The 21,278-nt window shown below is 37.1% G+C and overlaps 1 protein-coding gene across 4 annotated transcripts in view; it reads right to left on the bottom strand.

Annotated features, from left to right (window-relative positions):
- Positions 1 to 1,010: 1,010 nt before the first annotated feature.
- LOC140202723 (glucoside xylosyltransferase 1-like) overlaps positions 1,011 to 21,278 on the bottom strand; it is a 57,529-nt gene continuing 37,261 nt past the window's right edge. For 2 of the 4 annotated variants that reach the window (XM_072267950.1, XM_072267953.1), the window contains exons 5-9: positions 19,149 to 19,400; positions 12,750 to 12,873; positions 12,289 to 12,461; positions 9,665 to 9,700; positions 1,011 to 4,813 (exon numbers count right to left, since the gene is read on the bottom strand). In XM_072267950.1, the coding sequence (XP_072124051.1) occupies positions 4,652 to 4,813; positions 9,665 to 9,700; positions 12,289 to 12,461; positions 12,750 to 12,873; positions 19,149 to 19,400 (747 nt within the window). In that variant the 3' untranslated portion in view covers positions 1,011 to 4,651. The remainder of the gene's footprint in view (positions 4,814 to 9,664; positions 9,701 to 12,288; positions 12,462 to 12,749; positions 12,874 to 19,148; positions 19,401 to 21,278) is intronic. The other 2 variants (XM_072267952.1, XM_072267951.1) reach the window with 2 other exon arrangements.

Genomic DNA, 21,278 nt, shown 5'->3' with positions numbered 1-21,278 from the left:
GGGTTGAAGTATGTTGCAAAATTAAGAGTGATGAACTTAGGGAATAGACATTAAAGATGGTACTGAGGTGTGACCTCTGAGAAGCCCAGTGTCTGTAGGTTCAAGTCTGTTGGAAGCTAGAGGCCTATCTTGGGGCTAAAGGACTGTATGTGCTTGGATGTGAGGGAGGAACAGGAGTTGGGTTGCTTTACTGTTGTTGCTTGTGTTCTGTGTTGTTCTACTGAGAATAGGAGCAAATTATATAGGAAAGTATTTAATTGAGGAGGGCTAATTATGATGTTATTAGGCAGCAACTTAGGAGCGTATATTGGAAACAGATGTTCTCAGGGCAATGCACAACAGAAATACGGCAGTTGTTCAGGGATCTCTTGCCTGGGGTTCAGGATGGGGCTATCCCACTGACTCAGAGAAAGGAGATATGGCTAGGCCTTTCAGTCTAAAGATTTCTCTACATCCCTTTGTCAGCCATTAATAAAAAGATCTTCCATGACAGCAGAGCAGTAGTTTTATTGTGCATCTCCATGCTTTGAAGATTTTTCTGAGGGAGAATAATAATTTCCATAATAATTTCCTTAATTATCTTAAATTACCCATCAACTGGATTCCCTCCCTAAACAAATTGCCAAGAAATTCAAATCTCAATTTATCCAAGCTATTATCCTGACCAAGTAAAGTTATTTAAGATATTATTTGGATGATGTGTTGAACTTTTTCAAATGTGTCTTTCCCCAAGGGTACAAAATACTCCAAATGAGTTTTTGTTCAGTTTTCCAAAGTAAAAAGCAAGTTTTACAACACAAGTTTATGGCTTTCCATGGGTTCAACAAGTTCATCCAATGAGAAATTGGGCAAACCTGATGAGGAGGAGCACAGGTTCAGAGACCCAGACACAACAGGTGGACATCACAATGTTTCAGCAGTACGTTTTCATTTAATAATAATGTTAACTGTACTACAGATTATAACTTGCAGTCTAAGCATCACTATTCCAGTATTCAAAACTATGGACATTAAACATAGAAACTCTTCTTTATTCCAGGTTAACTGCTGTAACATTGTCTTGTTCTGTCTATAATGCATTAGACTCCTCTGCAGCATTATCTTGTACTATCTCCTTTGATGGGATTCCATACATCGGAGCTTGATTAACTTTCAGATTCAGATTAATTTATCACATGTACATCAAAACATACAGTGAAGTACTTTGTTTGCGTTAGCAACCAACATACCCCAGGATATGCTGGGGACAGCCAGCAAGGTTCACCTCTGGGCTTCCAGTCCTTGGCCCTGGATTCTTAAAGACACAGAAATCAGGCTTCCAATCCCTCTGCCTCTGAAGTTGCTGACTTTGATCTGTGACCATTTTGGCTTTCTACCTCCACATTCACCAAGCTCTGGCTATCAACCGCAGGACTCAACAATCATAGGTTTAACCTTCGGGCCTCAGCCAGACCAACCTCTAGGATCATTCACCTTCTGCTGTGAGGTGACGTGGGCCTGGACTTCCAGATTGCACGGACATCCGATCCCAGTAGTTGGAGTTGGGTTGGGGCGGGGGGGGGGTTGTCCACCTGCCCTCATGGTCCTCCAATTTAGGATTTAGCAACCAGGGGCTCAATGGTCTCTACAGTGATGTTGACCCAACCCAATCTCCAAATCGTTGACCTCCGAAGAACATTCCAACCTGGAATATGAACAAAGGCTCCTGCCCCTAAATCTTCATTCTCCCCTATCCCTATGTGTAAACCCTAATCTGATCCTTAACACCCTGCATTGTCCCACAGCTATGGCTTGTGGGACAGTCACAGTTTTGAACTAATAATCAATCAAGTCTGAGCCATGACATCAATGGACACCACAGCCCGGCACCGTCCTGACCGGAAGATATGTAATCAATTACTGTTAGTTTGGGGCAGGTTGGAACTGGTATATTTTGGCCCAATTAAGCAGATACCCCAATTAGCTTAAGTTCAGAAAAATACTTATAAAAGGTATTAAAAAGAAACTGTTTAACTGAATAACAAAGTGTGTGTTTAAATGAAATGCAAAACAAATTAAAACACTAGAAATACTACTACGGTACTATAAAACTCTGTATTAGTTTCTAATAGTTATCAATGGAGGAATTAATTCAGTGCACGCAGTTGCATTCTTTTGATTGACTAAATGAACAAAATCAGTGCAGACACTTAGTATAGGTTATGGACTGCCACCATACAATGCCTTTGGCAATTACATCCTCCAAATCTTCATTTTCATTGTAACATTCCAGATGACTGTTGAAACCTTCATTCTTTGCAGTTCCTAACTTGCTGAAGTACTGAAATAGTCTCATTGTCACTGCTGGCCATTTCTGGCATCTCCAAGCCTGCCTGAATGCTTGAAACCGCAGGAACAAAACAGTCTACAGTTCTAAATTGTCTTTCTGCTTATTTCTCGTCAACTATCAGTGACAAAAAAAAACAATGCTTTTTGAACACAAGCGTACACAACTGATGCTATTTAAAAACTGTTCGATCTAAGCATGGTGTAGTGTCCAACGGCCACACAAGTGCAGGCGTCTGATGCTAGTTAGGAACTTTTCAATAACCGTCTACTGCCCCAATTAAATGGTATAACATCCCTAATAAATGAAGGGAACCCCAGCTATTTTCTCAATTAGTAGTTTGTTCTTTGAGTTGTCCCAAGTAAGCAGCAGCTCAATTAACTGATGGCCCATTTCACTGGAATCCACTGTAATATTACTGAATTGCATGCTATTACACTCGGAACTCCTGGGTTCAAAAAATTAACTACAATGCTTAAAAAAAATAGAAATCATAACCAGGATAATACTATACATGTTCTGTTAGAAACTACTACTACTGATAATATAACTTGCCACAGTCAAAAAATACAATCCTCTGTCCAAATTTCTTCCAGGAATCATTACTTCCAGTAATAAAAGCGACATTTATAAGCATGGTAAAGTTCTATGACAGCAGCACTCAAAATGAACCTGTCAACCTCAGTGCAATATTCTTATTTGCTGCGATTAAACTGTTGAGGATCAGGAGGAAGTTGCACTTTGCATCTCTGATCTATCAGTATTAGATAAACCGTAGCTCTCGGCGTTAGATATTCCCATTCCTTTTGCTGGTGATGTGGTAAGCATAATGCTGAATCACCACTGATGTACAAACACAATATAAACAACCAACATTCAAAAAGTTACATTTTTTCTTATCCGTGACCTGCTTTTATCCATTGCTCTAACATTTAAGACCGAGATGTCCTACCAGAGCTTGGATGAGCTGACTATAAACTGAACACTCAACTTGCATGTGGTCATTTATGATCATTTTCTCCAGGATTAATCTCAAATCGTCAAACCAATTTCTTATATTCTAGCTCTGGTGCTTACAACTTAATTGGATGATCACATGTACTATGGTTCATGGTACAGTACATTGTTTCATGAACAGAACATGAACATGTTTTATTTCATTAAAAATACATTGCATTTTCACAATTACTGTAACAATATTTCAAGTCTGTCATTTTAAAAAAATCTATAGATGTAGATAATTCCAAACATATAAAATGTTTTATACTTGCTTGTAATTACTATATTCCACCAGGGATTCCAAACTGAAAGTACTAAAATAATGAACAATTAGCAAGCAAAAACTCATGAAATAATGGCACTCAGTTCTCATTAATTTATCTCTAAATTACAACTATGTCAAGTTCATACAGTGGTCTGGTATGTTTACATAGTATTCCATTTCTCAGAAGTTGCAAAATAAACCACTCTGGCAGGCAGTAAATATTTTACTCTGCTCAACATAATTTGACTGCCAAGTGATGAGCGAAAAGATTTCAGTCCAAACTAGCTAATATTTGTTATCTTTAATTACAGGAGTTATATGAGTTTTCCTGCAATATCAGCAATAGAAAAAATTCCAATAACATGTTGAAATGATTAAATAAAAGTACTGGGCATCGCATCTACATATTTTAGGGTGCAAATTTAAATTTGCCGGATTAACATTCTGCATTTAAACTCAAAGAAACTAGAGTGCACAAAGCAAAATCATTCATTTTCTAAAATGATTGGAAATTCTGGCATGAATGTCTTCATTGATGGAAACTTCGTAAATGGCTCAAGTAAACTACTTTTAGTTGCTTGTTTTATTCATCAATAATTGAAAAAAAATAATTTGCTAACATGTCCTCACACTATTACAAGAGGCAAAGATTCCAACAGATTCTAGAGACTTGATTGTCATGAACATACAATACTCCTGGTTAATGTTGCACCACACAACTTCAGCTTAATTACCATAATGTCATAAGAAACTCATTAAACAGATTGTCAGTCTTAACATACCTTCATATGACAGAATAACACTTTTCTCTGTAAACATTGTCTTCAACTTTTTTTTTAAAAAAACGGTAAAATCAGTGCATTGGAGATAATAGCTGCATTTACAAAAATTATCTTCCAGGTTTCAATGAAAATACCTATGCTGATAGAGTGATTGGTGTCAGTTATATCATTTCAATTTGCTTCCTCATGTTTAAAAATATCCCTTATTTAGACCACGAGAAAAAGTCAAGCTCCTGATGTTCAAGGCAAAAATTAGTTCAAAATAGTGATTTTACAAAATCACCTCCCTCTAGAAATTTTTCCCTGTAAAGTTCTTATGCTCTTCTGCAGTCTTTGTGTGAAGACATGATGAATTTTTCCACAATACGTATTCATAGTTTTCTGCAGTTCTTTTTCAAGTGGATTTAACAGTGAATGGATGGGATCTTCGCCAAAAGGGTACTGTAGAGATTGCAAGAAAACAATTAATGTGTTACATTAAAGTAGCAAATGAATTTTAAGTCAAAGGAAGGCAATTAGGTATCAAATGATGAATGCATGCAAATTTTCTCAGGTTTTCAGGAATTCAAAATATGACTGTTATAGATATCAGTGAAAGGACAATACTAAAACAGTTTATAAATTTATTACCCAACTTGGGTACTGTGGAATAATCAAGTCCAACAGTATTTTTGCTTATCATTTCATTAAGAGTTGAATGATTTGCTCAGGCCCTTCCTACCACATTGTACAATCCCAACTGTAGGAACGAGTTAAGGAAATACATGTAAACTTATAATTCAGCTGAACCATTGAGCTATGAAAAACAGGGAAGGACACAAATGAGACAAAGAAGATTCTATTGAAGGAATGTGCAGCCAGAGTCCAATTTTGAAAAAGGCAGATGCACAAAATGTGACCTTCTTTTAGTGCACAGCACCAGTTTGAGTGGAGCTAAGAAACAATGGGCAGATCCAATGGTGAGAGTTGTATGTAGGCCTCCAACCAGAAAAGCATAATATAAATATCAGAAAATTAGTAAAGCATACAACAAAGTTAATACAGAGTCATTGGGGGACTTTAATCTGCATAAATTGGTCAAATCTAATTAGCAGTAATATTGTGGAGAATGAATGTATAACATGTGCAAAAGCATACATTAAAAGTATGTGAGAAATCAAACAGGGAACAGACTATTTTAGATCCAGTGTTGTGTAATGAAAGGATTAATTGATCTGGTAATTAAAGTGGCCTTCAGGGAGTAACAGGGTAGAATGGGGATCTACATTTAAAAAAAGGTATGACAGTACACCAATTTTCAATACATTTGCTAACAAATAATATATAACCCATTTAGGCAAATATAGGAAGAGATCTAGCTATGGCCATCAAGTAATAGTAGATCAAAGAAAAAGGTTTGCAATGTTGTCAATAAAAACAATAAACCTGACAGCTGTAAAAGTCTCAGAATTCAGAGGGCCAAGAAATGGCTAAAGAATGAAAATGTAGAATACAAAACAGAATGTAAAGCTTCTGCAGGTATCAAAATGTAAATAATCAGCTGCAGTTAAGGTTCCTTATGGATTGTGACAAGGATAATTATATTGGGGAACAAAAGGAAAATGAGTCAGAAAAATAAAACAAATATTTTGTATCAATCTTCACCAAAGACTCAGAGACATTTTAAAAAGTAATGGGAAATACAGGAGAATGGGTAAATGAGATCAAAGAAATTAGCATTAGGGAATAAAAGACTTACCAGGTACAGGAGCCGATAAAACCCCTAGACCTGATGATCCCCATCCTAAACTGTGAAGGAACTGGTTATGAAGATACACATTTTAAATCATTCTCTAGCATCTGGAAAGGTGGCAGAGGAAATAGAGAACTATTGACCAGCTTCTCTGACATTGTATGTATCCAGGTTGAGAAACTACTTGTGGACAGTTTCTCCCCCAACTTTAAAGCCTCCAGTATGTATGTCACCAAGGCCAGAAACTTTGGTGGCCTTTAGTCTTCGTTATCTGCCAAACCTGAAGGGTTGGTTTACTGACAAGAGCATTCCTGACAAATCTGACTACTGCTTTGCAGAACACCCACGAACATGACCTTGAATTTCCAGTTGTATGTCACTGTTCTCCAAGCTGCTTTTACTCTTGAAATTTTGTCAGTGTTTAGCCTCTGAAACTAATTCCAACAAAGTCTAATAAAGCTGCTTCTTTTGATGAGGCACAATACAGCATCTGGACTTAATACTGAACTAAGCAATTTCAGACCATTTGCAGTTCTAGCCTTGCTACTTTATTTCCAGCATCCATTATTTACCTCTTCTTATTTTTGTTGATAATGTCACAAATTTAGTTATCATCTCTTATTTATATACTCCTTCCTGCTCTAGCTGTTGTTATTCTTTAATATCTTCTTCACCCAGCTCCGCTACCACTTTTTAAAATTTCATTTCTGCTGCATCTGCCCAACACAGATCTTCCCTTTTGTTCTCCTCAGTTTTCTCCCCATCTTAAAGCTGGTTTTACTTCTAATTTGTCCCAATTGAAATGGAATGTCATCAATGTGAACGTTAACTGTACTTCTTGAAAGATACTGCTTCACCTGCTGAATAATCCCTGTATCATTTGGTTTTACGTGTGAATTGAAGAGTTGGCCTGAAACAGCTTTGGATGCACTGAAAGCAAATTATATGCCATGAATTACCAGCAAGTTGTCACTCTTTGGATTCATCATTTGTTTTCTATTTTCCAAATCCTTTTCTGGGCTTCACTTTTAAGCCTCCTTACCAACTTCCAGCTGAATATATAGCAATTTGAGTCGTTTAAAGCTGGAGCTTGCGACAACAAATTTATAGCATATACACGTTGAGGATGCAGCTGGTAATGCTATCCACACCACCACTAGAGTTGTATCTGCAAGCTCAGAGAAAATAGGGAACTGCATGTGTACACATTTCTCTATTTACTTCTTTCTCATCCTACATTTCTGTTCTCTTTCTGCCTTCCTAACTTCAATATCCTTTCATTACATGTGCCTATCAAAGAGATGTGCTTGGGTGCCTGGGCCAGCCTGAGCAGATATCTTGCTGACATTAAATGCAATTAAAATTTTATTACAAGCATCATTTGCTGTGAGATTCATTGAATTATCCTGACCTCTTCCAGATTTTACTCTTGGATGAGATAACCACATGCACATGAACTTGAGTGATTCCTGAATAAACCTCACACTTTGAAGGATGGTGATTTTGAGGTTGGGCCGGAAGGAAATTGACCAGTCTACAAAGGAGTGGAAAGTGTTTGCCTTCTGAAACTAATGTCTGATTAGATAAAGATTTAAAGAGAAAAGATTACCTTTATTTGTCACATGTACATCAAAACATACAATGAATGAGTCGTATACGTTAAATCAAATCAGTCAGGATTGAGCTGGGCAGCCCACAAATGTTGCCACGTTTTCCAGGGCCAATATAGCATTCTCATAACTACCTAACCCTAACGGTACTTCTTTGGAATCTGGGAGAAAATTACAGCACCTGAAGGAAACCCATCCAGTCACAGGGAGAATGTACAAATTCCTTAAAGACAGCAGTGGGAATTGAAACCTGATCTTACAGCCTGGAATGTAAAACGCTGCACTAATTGCTAAGCTACTGTGCCACCCCAAGACCTTTTAAATAAATACTCTTAGCTATTATCATATTTTCCTAAATGATCTGGAGAGTAACCATTAAGAGTTTAATGATCAAAGCATAGTAATAGTTAACTGACAAGTGCTATATTTTGTTTTCATTTATTTAACATCACATATAATATCCTTAATGACAGCAGACAGTATGGCCCAGAGTCTGTGCTGCTCTCAGATTCATGTTATACTGAAGGGATTGTGTCCTTGCCCACAAAATGTCTCAGCCTTACCACTGGCAACACTAGCCTAAGATGTTATAGAGTCAGAGTACTACAGAACAGAAATAAGCCCTTCAGAGGGGCCCGCTACTTTTCACATTATATGCTAATTATCTGGATGATGGATTTGATGGTTTTGTAGCCAAGTTTGCAAATTACACAAAGTTAGACAGAGGGGCAGGCAAATGTTGAGAAAGCAGGAAGTCTGCTGGACTTGAACAGATTAGGAGTATGGGCAAAGAAATGGCAGATGGAATATAGTACAGGGAAATGTAGGGTGATACATTTTGGAAGAAGGAATAAAGGCAAAGAGGTGTAGAGGGATTTGGAGTCTAATGTAGGATTTCTTAAGAATTAAGTTGCAAATTGAGTTGGGACTAAGGAGGGCAAATGCAATGTCAGCATTCATTTCAAAGGACTAGAATATAAAAGCAAGGCTGGAACACTAAGGCTTTAAGGCCAGACCATATTTGGAGCATTGTGAGCGGTTCTGAGCCCCATATCTAAGAAAGAATGGGCTGGCATTGGAAAGGGTCCAAAGGAGGTTTACCAGAATTATCTTGGGAACGAAAGGTTAATGTACGAGGATCATTTGATGGTTCTCGGTCTGAAAGCGCTGGAGTTTAGAAGAATGAGGGAGGATCTTAAAGAAACCTGCTGAACACTGAAAGGCCCAGATAAGTGAGAATGTGGAAATGTTTCCAATAGTAGGGGAGTCCAGAATAGGACACAACCCTAGAACAGAAAAACACCCCTTTAGAACAGAGACGAGGACGATTTATTTTGTCAAAGGATGGTGAATCTGTGGAATTTATTGGGTATATTTAAAGTGGAGGTTGATAGGTTCTTGATTATTAAGGGTGCGAAAGGTTACGGGGAGAAAGCAGGAAAATAGAGCTGAGAGGGAAAATAAATAAGCCAAGGTCAAATGGCAGAGCAGACTCGACAGGCCAAGTGGCCTACCTCTGCTGTCTTATGGACTAAGAGCTATGGTAAGCATTTGCATTAAATGTCCACCATGGTAAAATACACAAACTTGGAAAAAAAAACAACAAATATAGGTTCAGAATTCACTGAAAATATCTGAAAAAAAATTTACCAGCAAGATGGTGAAGGCACAACAATTCTCTAAGCACCTGTGTAATCACGATTCACAAATGTTTGGAGGAGGATGACGAAAAGGAAAGAATCAAACTAAGAGTAGGATTTCTACTGACTGATTTGGTTTGAAGCAGGTCATAGAATTGATGAAGTTGACAGCAGAATATTTTAAACAAAAAATCAGGTTATCAAAATTTAAAACTGACACTTCTGTATAATTTAAGATGACAGTAGCGGTCAATTTACAGGACTGGTAATCTGGGATGTCCGCACTAATAACAGAGACACAAAAGCATACCTGATCAAGGCAGATGTGGAAGTTACATTCAGTTAACTATAAGGAAGTAAAACATATTAGACATTGGTAACGGTAACCACAAAACTATAATATTGCCATAAAAATGCATTTGGTGTACTTAAGTGGAAGAAATTTGCCTGGTTTGGCCTGCGTGTAGCCTCAGACCTACTGATGTGATTGATTAAGTGGCTAGCTGAGCCCTTTGAACTAACCACTCAGTTTATTAGCAATAAAGAATGGGCAATAAATGCTGGCTTTTCTTGTGATGCCCAGAAATCAGGAATGAACAAAGGGAAAACCGCTTCCTGTTATTGTGATCTCAGAGTTTACATTACCCTCTGAGCAACCTGGCAGCTTCCCATCTGACACATTGGAAAATTCTGCTACCATAGGCATGTGATCTTTGTTTCCACTTTTGGATGCATGGCACTATAAAATAAATTTTATACTGCTTGACAGATTTGCATCTTTGCCAATCAGAACTATATTATCCGAGGGGGAATAAAGCTGTTATTTCTACCTTTGGTATGGTGGCTGGAAGATTATATCACAGACATTATATAACAGTCTGTGACACGCATAAAGAAGCAATGGTATTCAAGTTACATTGCATGTTAGTTTTCAGACTGTTAGTACTTTCAAAATGAATGAATTGTGTTTTTAATTAAAGTCTACAGCTTAATTTTATATAGGCTAATATGTCCTTTAGAACAGTAGACCAAAAGGAAGTATGTCACTTGCATAAATTCCAAAAACATGAAAAACTTCTGATCACTTAACATATCATTATGGAATTTAATGAGAATTTTTGTAGCAATACAAAAAATACTATAGACGCTCAATTGACCTTGCCACCAATGAAGCCAGAGCTAATGATGCCAGTCTAAATAACAATTAATCTTTGAATGATCTCAATTAGTCCTTATAGTCTTAAATGGACACAATCTACATTCTGGCAGCAGAAGAATTCATTGCCTTTTGCATGCTGTAATGTTCCTGCCTTAATGAAATAGCAATCATGAGCGAGAAGAATCAGTTATATTTGTTACATACACCTTAGCCAATAAATCCACTCCAGATTATTAGGGCAATCTCTCTTCTCATATTTCTATGCACTTCAAAAAAAAATGTTTTAATGTTTCCAGTAGATTGACCTTAATGCTAACGTACACAGAATACAAAATAAGACCATCAAGGAAATTGCATGATAAAAGCACTTTATATATACAGCTTTATGATACTCACAGGACACAGACTGCAATCAAAGTTTTATAGCAATACACTTCCGCTGTAATCAATACAGTCTCAACTCCTAAATTGGATACACCTTAATTTCTATTGTGGTAATTGCTGTCAGTGAAAAGGCAACTGTTTGATTTGCATTTTATGGTATAAAATTTAATTTAAATTTTTGGTCATTTTTATTTTACTGTCTGAAAGATAATGGATATCAAAATGTTTAAGCAAGCTTATGCATTTAAGAAATCACGACCACTTCAGAAAATGTGTATGGCATGCAACTGTGAACTTGACCATCTCACAATTTTCAGAATAAAGTAGAACAAGTACATTGTGATGTGCATAGGATTTAATCTTCAATGCCAGAATATCTTCGTTTGTCAAGGAAGGAGACTAAAGGTGAATATGGTACTCAAGCTACATCTCAAGAAAGCCTTGCAAAATTGCAGCAAACATACGTAGCCTTTTAGTTCTTTTGCTTTGAAATAAAGGCAAGTACACTATTTTCTCTTCTTATTTCTTACTACTGTATATGTTAACCATCTGTAATTCATGTACACAGAACCCTGCAAATTTAAATATTTAATAATTGCTATTTCATCCCATCAAAGGCAGTGTTTACACTTTTCCACATACTACAACACCAATCTTTCTACTCAGACCCAAACCCTTTGCAGCCTCTGTTCCCTTCTCACATTTATCATGCTTCATCATTAGCAACTTGGGTATATTACTAGACCACTTCATTCTAGCTATAGATAGATATTAAATAATATACACCAACTCTAGTACTTACAGCATTCCATTTAAAATTAAACAAGTTTTAATTAGTATTCTAGTGTTTTGAAATGCTAATAGATGGTGTTAGAGAACTAGTGAAAGGAATGTATGGTGTATTTATTTATACAACATTAATAAGTACAATAGGAACACACAACTGCAGCACACATGAATGGGAGGGTTTTTTTGTACACAAGAGCTTATTACCTGCCAGAGTACTGGCTTTAATTGATGTAACTTTGCTACAGAATGAAAAAGAAATAATGTCCCCATGTGCATTGGACTAATTACAAGGACCATTACTATTGATTTTTAGAGAAAAATAACTACTGCTACATCATATTTCAATACTGGAAACCATTGCTTGAAATTCCCAGACTTAAAATATGTAACTGGAGCCAAGTAAATAACATTGTACAAGTGAAAAATGTATTCACAGAGCAGCACCAGACCCAGAGGCAGTTGCAATGCATAATATTCATAAGAATGCTTCTTTGCAACTGCATTAAAATATTACATTTATGGTACATTAATGGATAATTTCAAACAGAGTGAATAAAGAGCTTTAATTATTTGAGACTACATCTCTAGGATACAATACTTACATTTTTTATTGCTCTGTACACAGCCCTGAAAGCTGGCTGCTTTTCATCATGGTAGACTCCTCGATTTCCATGAAGAACAAAGATTCCTTCATTCTCTGCTGCTTTGCAGTTGCTGCCATACATGCAGTGGTCTGGACGATAATTCCATTGACATGGAAAAATAAAGAGGCTTTCTGCAATATAACAAACACTAAATTAACACACTGTAAATGATTTTTCACACTGGTCATTATTATTTTTTAAATAAATCAGATTTTAAAAAATAAAATATTCCAAAATACTTTTTCACTATGCTTCAAAAATAGAAACACTCTTACAGTAGATGTTGAATCATTCAACAGGCTATACCATTTGAAATTAAAATAGCATTGACAATTCTCAAATTAAACTGCATTTCCAACAAGTTATTTAAAGTTTTAATGAAGAAGGCTGCAACCAAGAAAGGGAAACATTATATTTACCTGGGTTATAATAGAAAATAATATTGAGTAAATCTTGGTCTCCCCAGGTAATATTGAGTTTGTACTTCTTGAACAGAGGTAGAAGCAAATCTTCCCATTTGAGTCGTACAGTTGTCATATCATTCTACAGAAAAGAGAAAAAAAAACTAATCTAATCTGTTTCCCTGGATAAACAACTGAAAGTAATAGACAAGTGGAATGGATATGCTTTTAAAGAAATTATTTCAGAGGTAGTTGCTTAACTTCTGGTAAAATGGCAATGTGCTCAGACACAGCGGCTGCTACAGGGTCAACCAAAGGTGTTATTGTATTTTTTTAAATGTATTTTTTGATTGCAAGGCCCTGCTGGGTCATTAAGAACTTAAGGTACTGCAGGTTGAGAGTTTCTTGATGGCAGAGAAGCAGAAGGAGCTGGACTTGCTGCAGACCATGATGCTACCTGCAACAACGAGGTGTCGGTGCACAGTCTAATAGAAAGTGAACATCTTAGTTGCCTTTCTTGTGATCGTGAGACCATGTTGGACGTTGGTAGTGTGGAATGCTGCAAATCTAATTAATTGGTTTATTGGCAAACAGTGGGAGGAGTTGCTTGGCTGCAGTCATATTGAGGACTAGGACTCAGACCATGGTGTCACCTGTTTGCAGCCGCCCAGAGAGAGGAACTGGAGTTGGGCGTACCACTGGAGTGTCAAAGGTAGTGTGGCACGGTGTTTCTGCTGAGGTTGGTGCTGCCTCCCCAGTGTTCGTTTGGTAGGAGACAAGGTGGATTATGTTTGACTGCAGAATGCCTTGTGCTGTGTATGACTGTTGGTACTGTGTTTTGCACCTTGGCACATTCATGAGTACAGGCTGTATTCATGAATAGTCATGTATGGTTGAATGACAATTAAACTTGAACTTGAACTTGAAATGCCCATGTTATACACGCAGCTAAACCATTCAATAATCAAGCTCTAAGCACCAATTAACAGTTATCTATTTGATAACACAGCAAGAAAATTTCTACTGGAGATTCTGTGCTGATTTGATATCAAACGTTGATTATGTTGACGGGAAAGAAATGCAGCTTTTCATCATCAAACACACCATACATTGGTCCAAATGCTTGCAGCACATTTTACACCCAATTTATACTAGCTTGTGAACATCAAAGGAGACCACAAATGGGCATGTTTCAGACCTGAAACTGTCAGAATAAATTTGCTAAATTCTTTGTTTCGGACAGTTTCACTCATGCAATTCCACTCAAGGATAGATCTACAAAGAGAAAAGAATCCCTAAAGCAATTCCACTCATGGATAAATTTACAAAGAGAAACTCCCTTCCACTGTTCTGTACCATATCCTTTTTTCCCCCTTCTGCATGTGCGTTTGCCCAATTTATTCCAATTGTACAAATTCTGGTTTTTTGAATTACCATCACAATTTACATAGTTTCTGCTCTCAATTACTAAGCATCTCCCTAATTCCCTTGTGGTGATTATCGGGCATTCATTTCCTCAGGGACCCCAATCATGTCACATCTCACCCTATCTTTTCTAGGGAAAAGTGCCCTTCAACTTCTTTTGTGATTTTATTGCTCATACAGAACACCATCAATCTAGGATGCCGTGTAAATAAAACAATTACACACTCTAATTTTTCATTTCTTTGTACCAGTTTGATAAGCATCTACTACGGCATACACAAACATACGAGCTATTCATTTGTGAATAAAATTGCCTTTTGATGCTTAATTGGGCAATCTTAGGTTGCTGACCAATTAGGTAAAAAAATCTCAATAGCTTAAAATTCAAAGGATTTTTAAAAATTGGTAGACAGAGGAAACATTCAAGCAGACAAGATCTGAACACGTGCCACATAGATTTAAATCTGCCTCCTCTTATTATGTCATGCAGTCCTCTATCCTGCATATCATAACAATGGTACAGGAACAAATGTTAAACACCAAAACTGATTATTGTAATAGACTTTAAATGTGTCTTTTATATTTCACAAGATGCAAGAAATGCCCTCTTGATTTCTCATAACAAGAGCTGCACGGACGTCATATTAAGTGCAGTCACAAACAGAGCCAAGTTCACACTAAGTAACAAAAATAATTTCCAGTTGAAGTGCTGCACTGTTCAGTCAAAGGAAGGCTTTGAGAAACTAAAGATTGATATTAATATTAAGAAATTGACAAAGTGGTTACTTAGAGCCTAGAGTAACATGCAATTTTGGTTTCTGTAATCCAACTGTTTTTGATACGGTGGAACAAATATTCACTTGATTAATTCCTGACTAGAAGGTGCTTGACCTAATGACAAGAGACTGAGTAGGATGGAACTCTATAACAGCTTCAAATATGAGAGACAATTTTACCAAGACTTAGGTTTCTGAAAAGGGGATTGAGAGAACTGTCTAGAAAATATGGGACCTAGACTAGACTATAGTCCTGAGAGGAGAAATAATTTCTTCATTTAAACAGCTATGAATCCCATACTTGGAGACCCATCAATGCAATAGTACTGAATATACTTAATAAAAGCACAATCTATTAATAACGTCAAAAGCAAAACTATGGAAATTGGGCAGAATACAGAAGACACAGGATCAGGCATGATCTTACTGAATGATAGAACATGCTTAAACAAACCATATGGTCTACCCTCACTTCAATTTATTTCTAAAAACAAAGTTTCTATCCTTAGTCTGTAATGTTGCAATCACTATAAAAGTTATATAGTTGTGAGGTTATAATTGCATTTAACATATCAGAGACAATAGTTATTTTTATGGCTACACTTCAAACTGGTTCATGTCACTCAAAAGCCTTGGGTTTAGATATTTCTCCAATTCCAACAGCAGGTGGAATTGATAGAGTCTAAGCTTTGATATTGAAAGGAATATAAAACATGACAAATTCACCATGCAATTCTTTAGAATAACTAACTGTCCAGTTTTGTTGATTACTCCATTCAAGGGGGCACCTAAAATTACCAAACTAAATGCCAAATCCACTTTGCAAACAAAAATACAGATAAAACTATGACAACTATGTTAGTTTTCGATGTATAATATAATTGATTTGATAAAGTGCATGAGCATGCGAAAAGTACCATTTAAAAAAATTCCCAATACTCCATAGAGATTTCATTACAAAGTGATAAATGAACTCCTAATTTTGCATAGCAAGCCAAAGTTTGCATTGTGCAGAGTAAAAATCTAACTCAACAGTAAATGCCTCTTGCAGTGCTGTAGGTCATTTTTCCCATAAAAAGCAATTTTATCTCATTTAAACGTATTTTTGTTGGGAAACAAACCAATCTGAAACTGGGAGTTTGCGACATAGTTTTTTCCCCACGTTATTCGAAAGCAAACACTTTAAGATGACAGCCCAATATCGCCATCTTCTGGTCAAAGCACTTACTAATATTAAGTCCCAGAGAATGCATTCTAAGATTTTAGATTCCTGCTATTAAGCCTACAAGATGCCTTTTTTAAAACAGCTTGCGGTCGAGCCCACTAGAATAAAGGCAATTCTGGATTTGGTGCTGTGCAATAAACCAGGTTTGATTACAGAGCTTAAGGTAAAGAAATCCTTAGGAGGCAATGATCATACTATGATATTATTCACCCTGCAGCTTGAGAAGCTAAAATCAGATGTATTGGTATCACAGTTGAGTAAAGGTAACTACATAGGCATGAGAGGGGAGCTGGCCAAAGCTAAAATGGAAGCTAAACACTAGCAGGGATGATGATAGAGCAGCATTGGCTGCGGTTTCCGGGAGTAATTCACAGTAGTGTTGGGTTAGCTAACACTATTACAGCACCAGTGACGCAAGTTCAATGTCACTGCTGTTTTAAGCAGTTTGTATGTTCTCCCTGCGGTTCTCCACCAGGTACTCCAGTTTCCTCCCATATTCCAAAGACCAATGCCTGGGTTAATAGGTTAATGGATCACATGGGTATAATTGGGTTGCATGGGCTTGTCCAAAAGATCCTGTTACCATGCTATATCACTAAATTCAAGGTTCAACATTGTTTGTCATTTTCAGTACACAAATGTAAAGGAGAACAAAATAATTATCTGATGCAGCATATAAAAACACATTAAGATAAACAATAATAAAAAAACAACAAATATAATGCAAAAGATGACTAATGTGTAGGTAAAGTGATGCTAGGCACAGGTGTGTCTGTACATAAAGTGACTGACAAGAAATGATAAAGTAGTAGTGGTTGGGGTTGTGGATGGGTTAATTCGTGGGTGGAGATGTTGATCAACCTTACTGCTTGGAGTAAGTAACTGTTTTTGAGGGTGGAGCAACTGTGTCTTTCAAGGGAGTCAAAGGCAGCATAAAAGCAATAGAGAGGGCATACAATTAGCAAATATTAATGGGAAGTCTGAGGATTGAGAAGCTTCTAAAACCAACAGAAGGCAACTAAAAAAGCCATAAGGAGAGAAAAGATTAAATATGAAGGAAAGTTAACCAGTAACATAAAAGAGGATACCAAAAGTCTTTTTCAAATTTATAAAAAAAGAGCGACGAAGATAGATATTGGATCGCTGGAAAATGACACTGTAGTAGTAGTAATGGACGACAAAAGGATGACAGAGGAACTTAAGTATTTGGCATCAGTCTTCATTATGGAAGACATTAGCAGTATGCTAGAAATCTGAGTGTCAAGTAGCAGAAGTGAGCGTTGTTACTATTACTAAAGAGAAGGTGCTTGGAATGATGAAAGATCTGAAAGTAGATAAATCATCTGGACAAGATGTACTACACTTCAGGGTTCTGAAAGACGTAGCTGAAGAGATTGTGGAGGCATTGTGAACTTCAAAGGGTAGGATGAGGAAATGCGAACCAATCCTCAGAGGGATCAGAAGCGGATCAGATTCAGTTTGTCACCTAAAACATTCGAAAACTTCTACAGGTGTAAAGTAGGGAGCAATCTGACAGGCTGTATCACTGTCTGGTATGGGCAGGTGGGGCAACTGCACAAGATCAAAAGAAACTACAGAAAGTTGGATACCAGCCTCCATAGTATCCAAGACACGTTCAAGGAGTGATGCCTTAATATCCAACATTAAGGACTCCCATCAACTAGGACATGCAGGAGGTACAGAAGCCTGAAGTCACACATTCAGTGATTCAGGATCAGTTTCTTCCCCCCTGCCATCCGATTCCTAAATGGACATTAAACCATGAACACTACCTCTTTATTGCAAGTAGCTTAGAGCCCCGTATCTAAGGAAGGTTGTGCTGGCCTTGGTCAGGGTCCAGAGAAGGTTTACAAGAATGATGGTTCTAGGTCTATACTCACGAAAGTTTAGAAGAATGAGGGGGGGTTATTGAAACCTACCAAGTATCCTGTCTGGATACAGCGTACATGGAGAGGATGTTTCCAATAGTGGAGGATTCTTGAACCAGAGGGCATACTCTCAGAAAAGGACGTCCCTGTAGAATGGAGATGAGGAGGAATTTCTTTATCCAGAGGGTGATGAACCTGTGCAAATCACGGCCACAGAAAGCTGTGAAGGCCAAGTCATTGGGTATATTTAAAGCAGAGGTTTACATGTTCTTGTTTAGTAAGAACTTAAATGGTTAAGAAGAGAAGGCAGGAGAATGAGGTTGAGAAAGAAAATAAATCAGCCACAATTGAATAGCAGAACAGACTTAATGAATCAAATGCCCTAATTCTGCTCCTATGTGTAACGGACTCATGTTCCTATTAAATGAGAAAATTTCTTCTGCAGCACGATTCTCTAATTTGACCGTACTCTGATGCTATCATCAACTATTATTTTAAAAGATCTGCTCTCGAATAATTAGTGATATCAGCAACCTGAGTTGAAAGGATCAGGAAAAATAATCAAAAGGCATTGACAGTATAATTCAGGTTTACATATCTTGAGCACTATTCAGAGATTGCTGTGGGAAAGTGGCAGAATGTGAATATTGGGTGAAAACAAGAATGGCTTTAGCCATGATAATTCCACTGTCAGATATATTCTGCACTCTTCCTACAACAACACAAAAATCACAATTGTAAAAATATTAAAAAGATATTTCAAAATAACAATTCATCTAGTATAATGGAGCTGGCAATTAGGTTCACAAAGATCATATAGGTTCTGACAATTGATTTTTATATTTGTGTCATTTTCATTCAGTTATATTTAAGCGTTACACAATATATTTTTTTAATTCATTCATAATAACCAACTCAATACTATAATTATTAAGCAATAAATGATGATGGATTACCAGTAGTTTAATAGATCTCAAGCTGCACCAGAATTAACTCAGAAGATATCAAATTGCATTCATTTGCTTCCCACATCAGTTAAAGCATAAAGACAGATCAAATACAAGATGCAATCATTTTACACAATGATTCTAGATGCACTTACCTTAAAATATTTTTTTCGAATTCGGGTCATATTCATCATCATTACTCCAGAGTTGATTCCAGTTTTTCCATAATATGGATGCCTGGCAAAACGGTTGTACCAGCCAATTCGTGGTTCCTCATGTTCTGGTGCCATTCCAGCGATCTGAGTTTGATTGAAATCTTCAAAAAATGCCCATATGTCATCCATAGGACGCAGAAAAAGGACATCAGTATCTACATAGAGCAAGGAATCTACATCCTTCAGGATCAACTTTAAAAAAAAAGAACACATCAGGAAGAACCATTAAGCAAGTAAGATGGATGTTGTTGAATCAGCAGAGTGTGGATCTATACAGAAAAACAATGCTCAAAATATTTCTATAGACCACGCTGTGGAGTCAGATTTCCAGATCCTAGTGTTACAAATAAAAAGCAAAATATTACATTTTTTAAATAAATTATATCCCAAGCAATTTTTCATAAATAACTTTGACATTCTTTTGTTTAGAATTGGTTTAGAAACAGAGACACCTCTTTTCCCCTTATTAGGGAGAAAGAGAGCCTGTGGTATGTCGAATTACCAGGTGAACGAGTAGTCTTTGGGGTTCTACAAGTCTGTGTCTTTATTGATGCTTTGCTGCACGCTCGAGTGCTCAGTGGTAGGCGCCGATGTTTTTTTTTTGCTGGTGGGGGAGGGGGAGATTGTTGCTTTGTTGCTGCTTATGCGAGGGAAGGAGGAACTGGGAGGAACTTTGGGAGTTCTAACATTTAATTGTCGTTCATTCATTGGGGCACTCCTCTGTTTTTTTGGATGGTTGCAAAGAAAAAGAATTTCAGGATGTATATTGTTTACATTTCTCTGACTAAGTGTACCTTTGAAACCTTTGAACCTTCTTTTACATGTTAATGCCCTTGCATTCATAAGCAATGTACATCTGATTGTCTACCACGTATTAGTCTAGCTCAGAAATTAATCAAATCTTGACTATAGGGCAAACTCAACCTTTCACTCATCTAGCCACTACTTAGGTTAAACCAACCCTCCTATTTAAGATAATGCAAAAATATTTAGAACTAACACTTTTTATGTGGTGCTGCTCCATCCTCCTTGTTCCTATGCACCAAGCTTCACAACTACTGGTGTGAAATAACCTTTGTGACAGTTATGTAGAATAGTGCTTTTGTGTGCCAGCTAAACAGAAACTTTTCAATACATCTCAGTATATATGACAATCATCAACCAGCTTGTGTTATGGGCAACTCATTAAAAAAAAATTCTGACTCTGTTTGCCAATACTACAACTCACAATTTCAATGTAATCATAAAATACTAAAAACACTTACAGGGGCTAGGAACATTCAGGGTTACAAATGCAATTACATCAAAGATTTGAGTATTCACAAGTCCCTATATCATGAAAGGGATCTGTTCCTAAGAACTGTTTGTAAGCCAAACAGTTCGCAAGTTGGAAATGTGGCCGCGAACTTGTCTCAAAGACAGAAAGTTGAGGTTCCAACTTGCATCTCTAAAGCTCAACACAATGATGCAATCATGAAGGCAGCACACTATCAGTTCCATTTGATTAGGAATTTGAGGAGGTTTGGTATGTAACCAAAGACTTTTGAAAATTTCTACAGATGCATGGAGAGCATTCTGACGAGCTGCATCTCTGCCTGGTAATGCTCGGAATTGGAAGAAGCTGCGAGGATTGAAGATGCAAGTAGTTACAACACAGGCATAATCTTCTCTGCCACTGACGACATCTTGAAGAGGTCATGTCTCAAGAAGGCAGCATTATCATTAAAGACCCTCGCCATCTGAGACATGCCCTCTTCATGTTACTCCCATCAGGGAGAAGGTACAGGAGCCTGAAGGCCCCCACTCAGTGCTTTAGGAACAGCTTCTGCTCCACCGCCATACATTTCTGTACAGTCCATGAACATTATCTCCTTACTCAACTTTTTGCACTATTTATTTTTGAAACTTATGGCAATTTTTATGTCTTGCACTGTACTGCTGCCGCAAAACAACAAATTTTACAACACGACAGTGATAATAAACCTGATTCTGAACCTCAAAAATCTAGGATGAAACTCAGATAAGACATTGCCATATTGTTGGAATTGCTACGTGCCATCTTCCAAAAAG

The sequence above is a fragment of the Mobula birostris genome, chromosome 9 (genome assembly GCF_030028105.1).
Source record: "Mobula birostris isolate sMobBir1 chromosome 9, sMobBir1.hap1, whole genome shotgun sequence".
Taxonomy (NCBI): domain Eukaryota; kingdom Metazoa; phylum Chordata; class Chondrichthyes; order Myliobatiformes; family Myliobatidae; genus Mobula; species Mobula birostris.
Note: the sequence above shows the minus strand (reverse complement) of the source record. Positions and strands in the feature narration are given on the sequence as shown.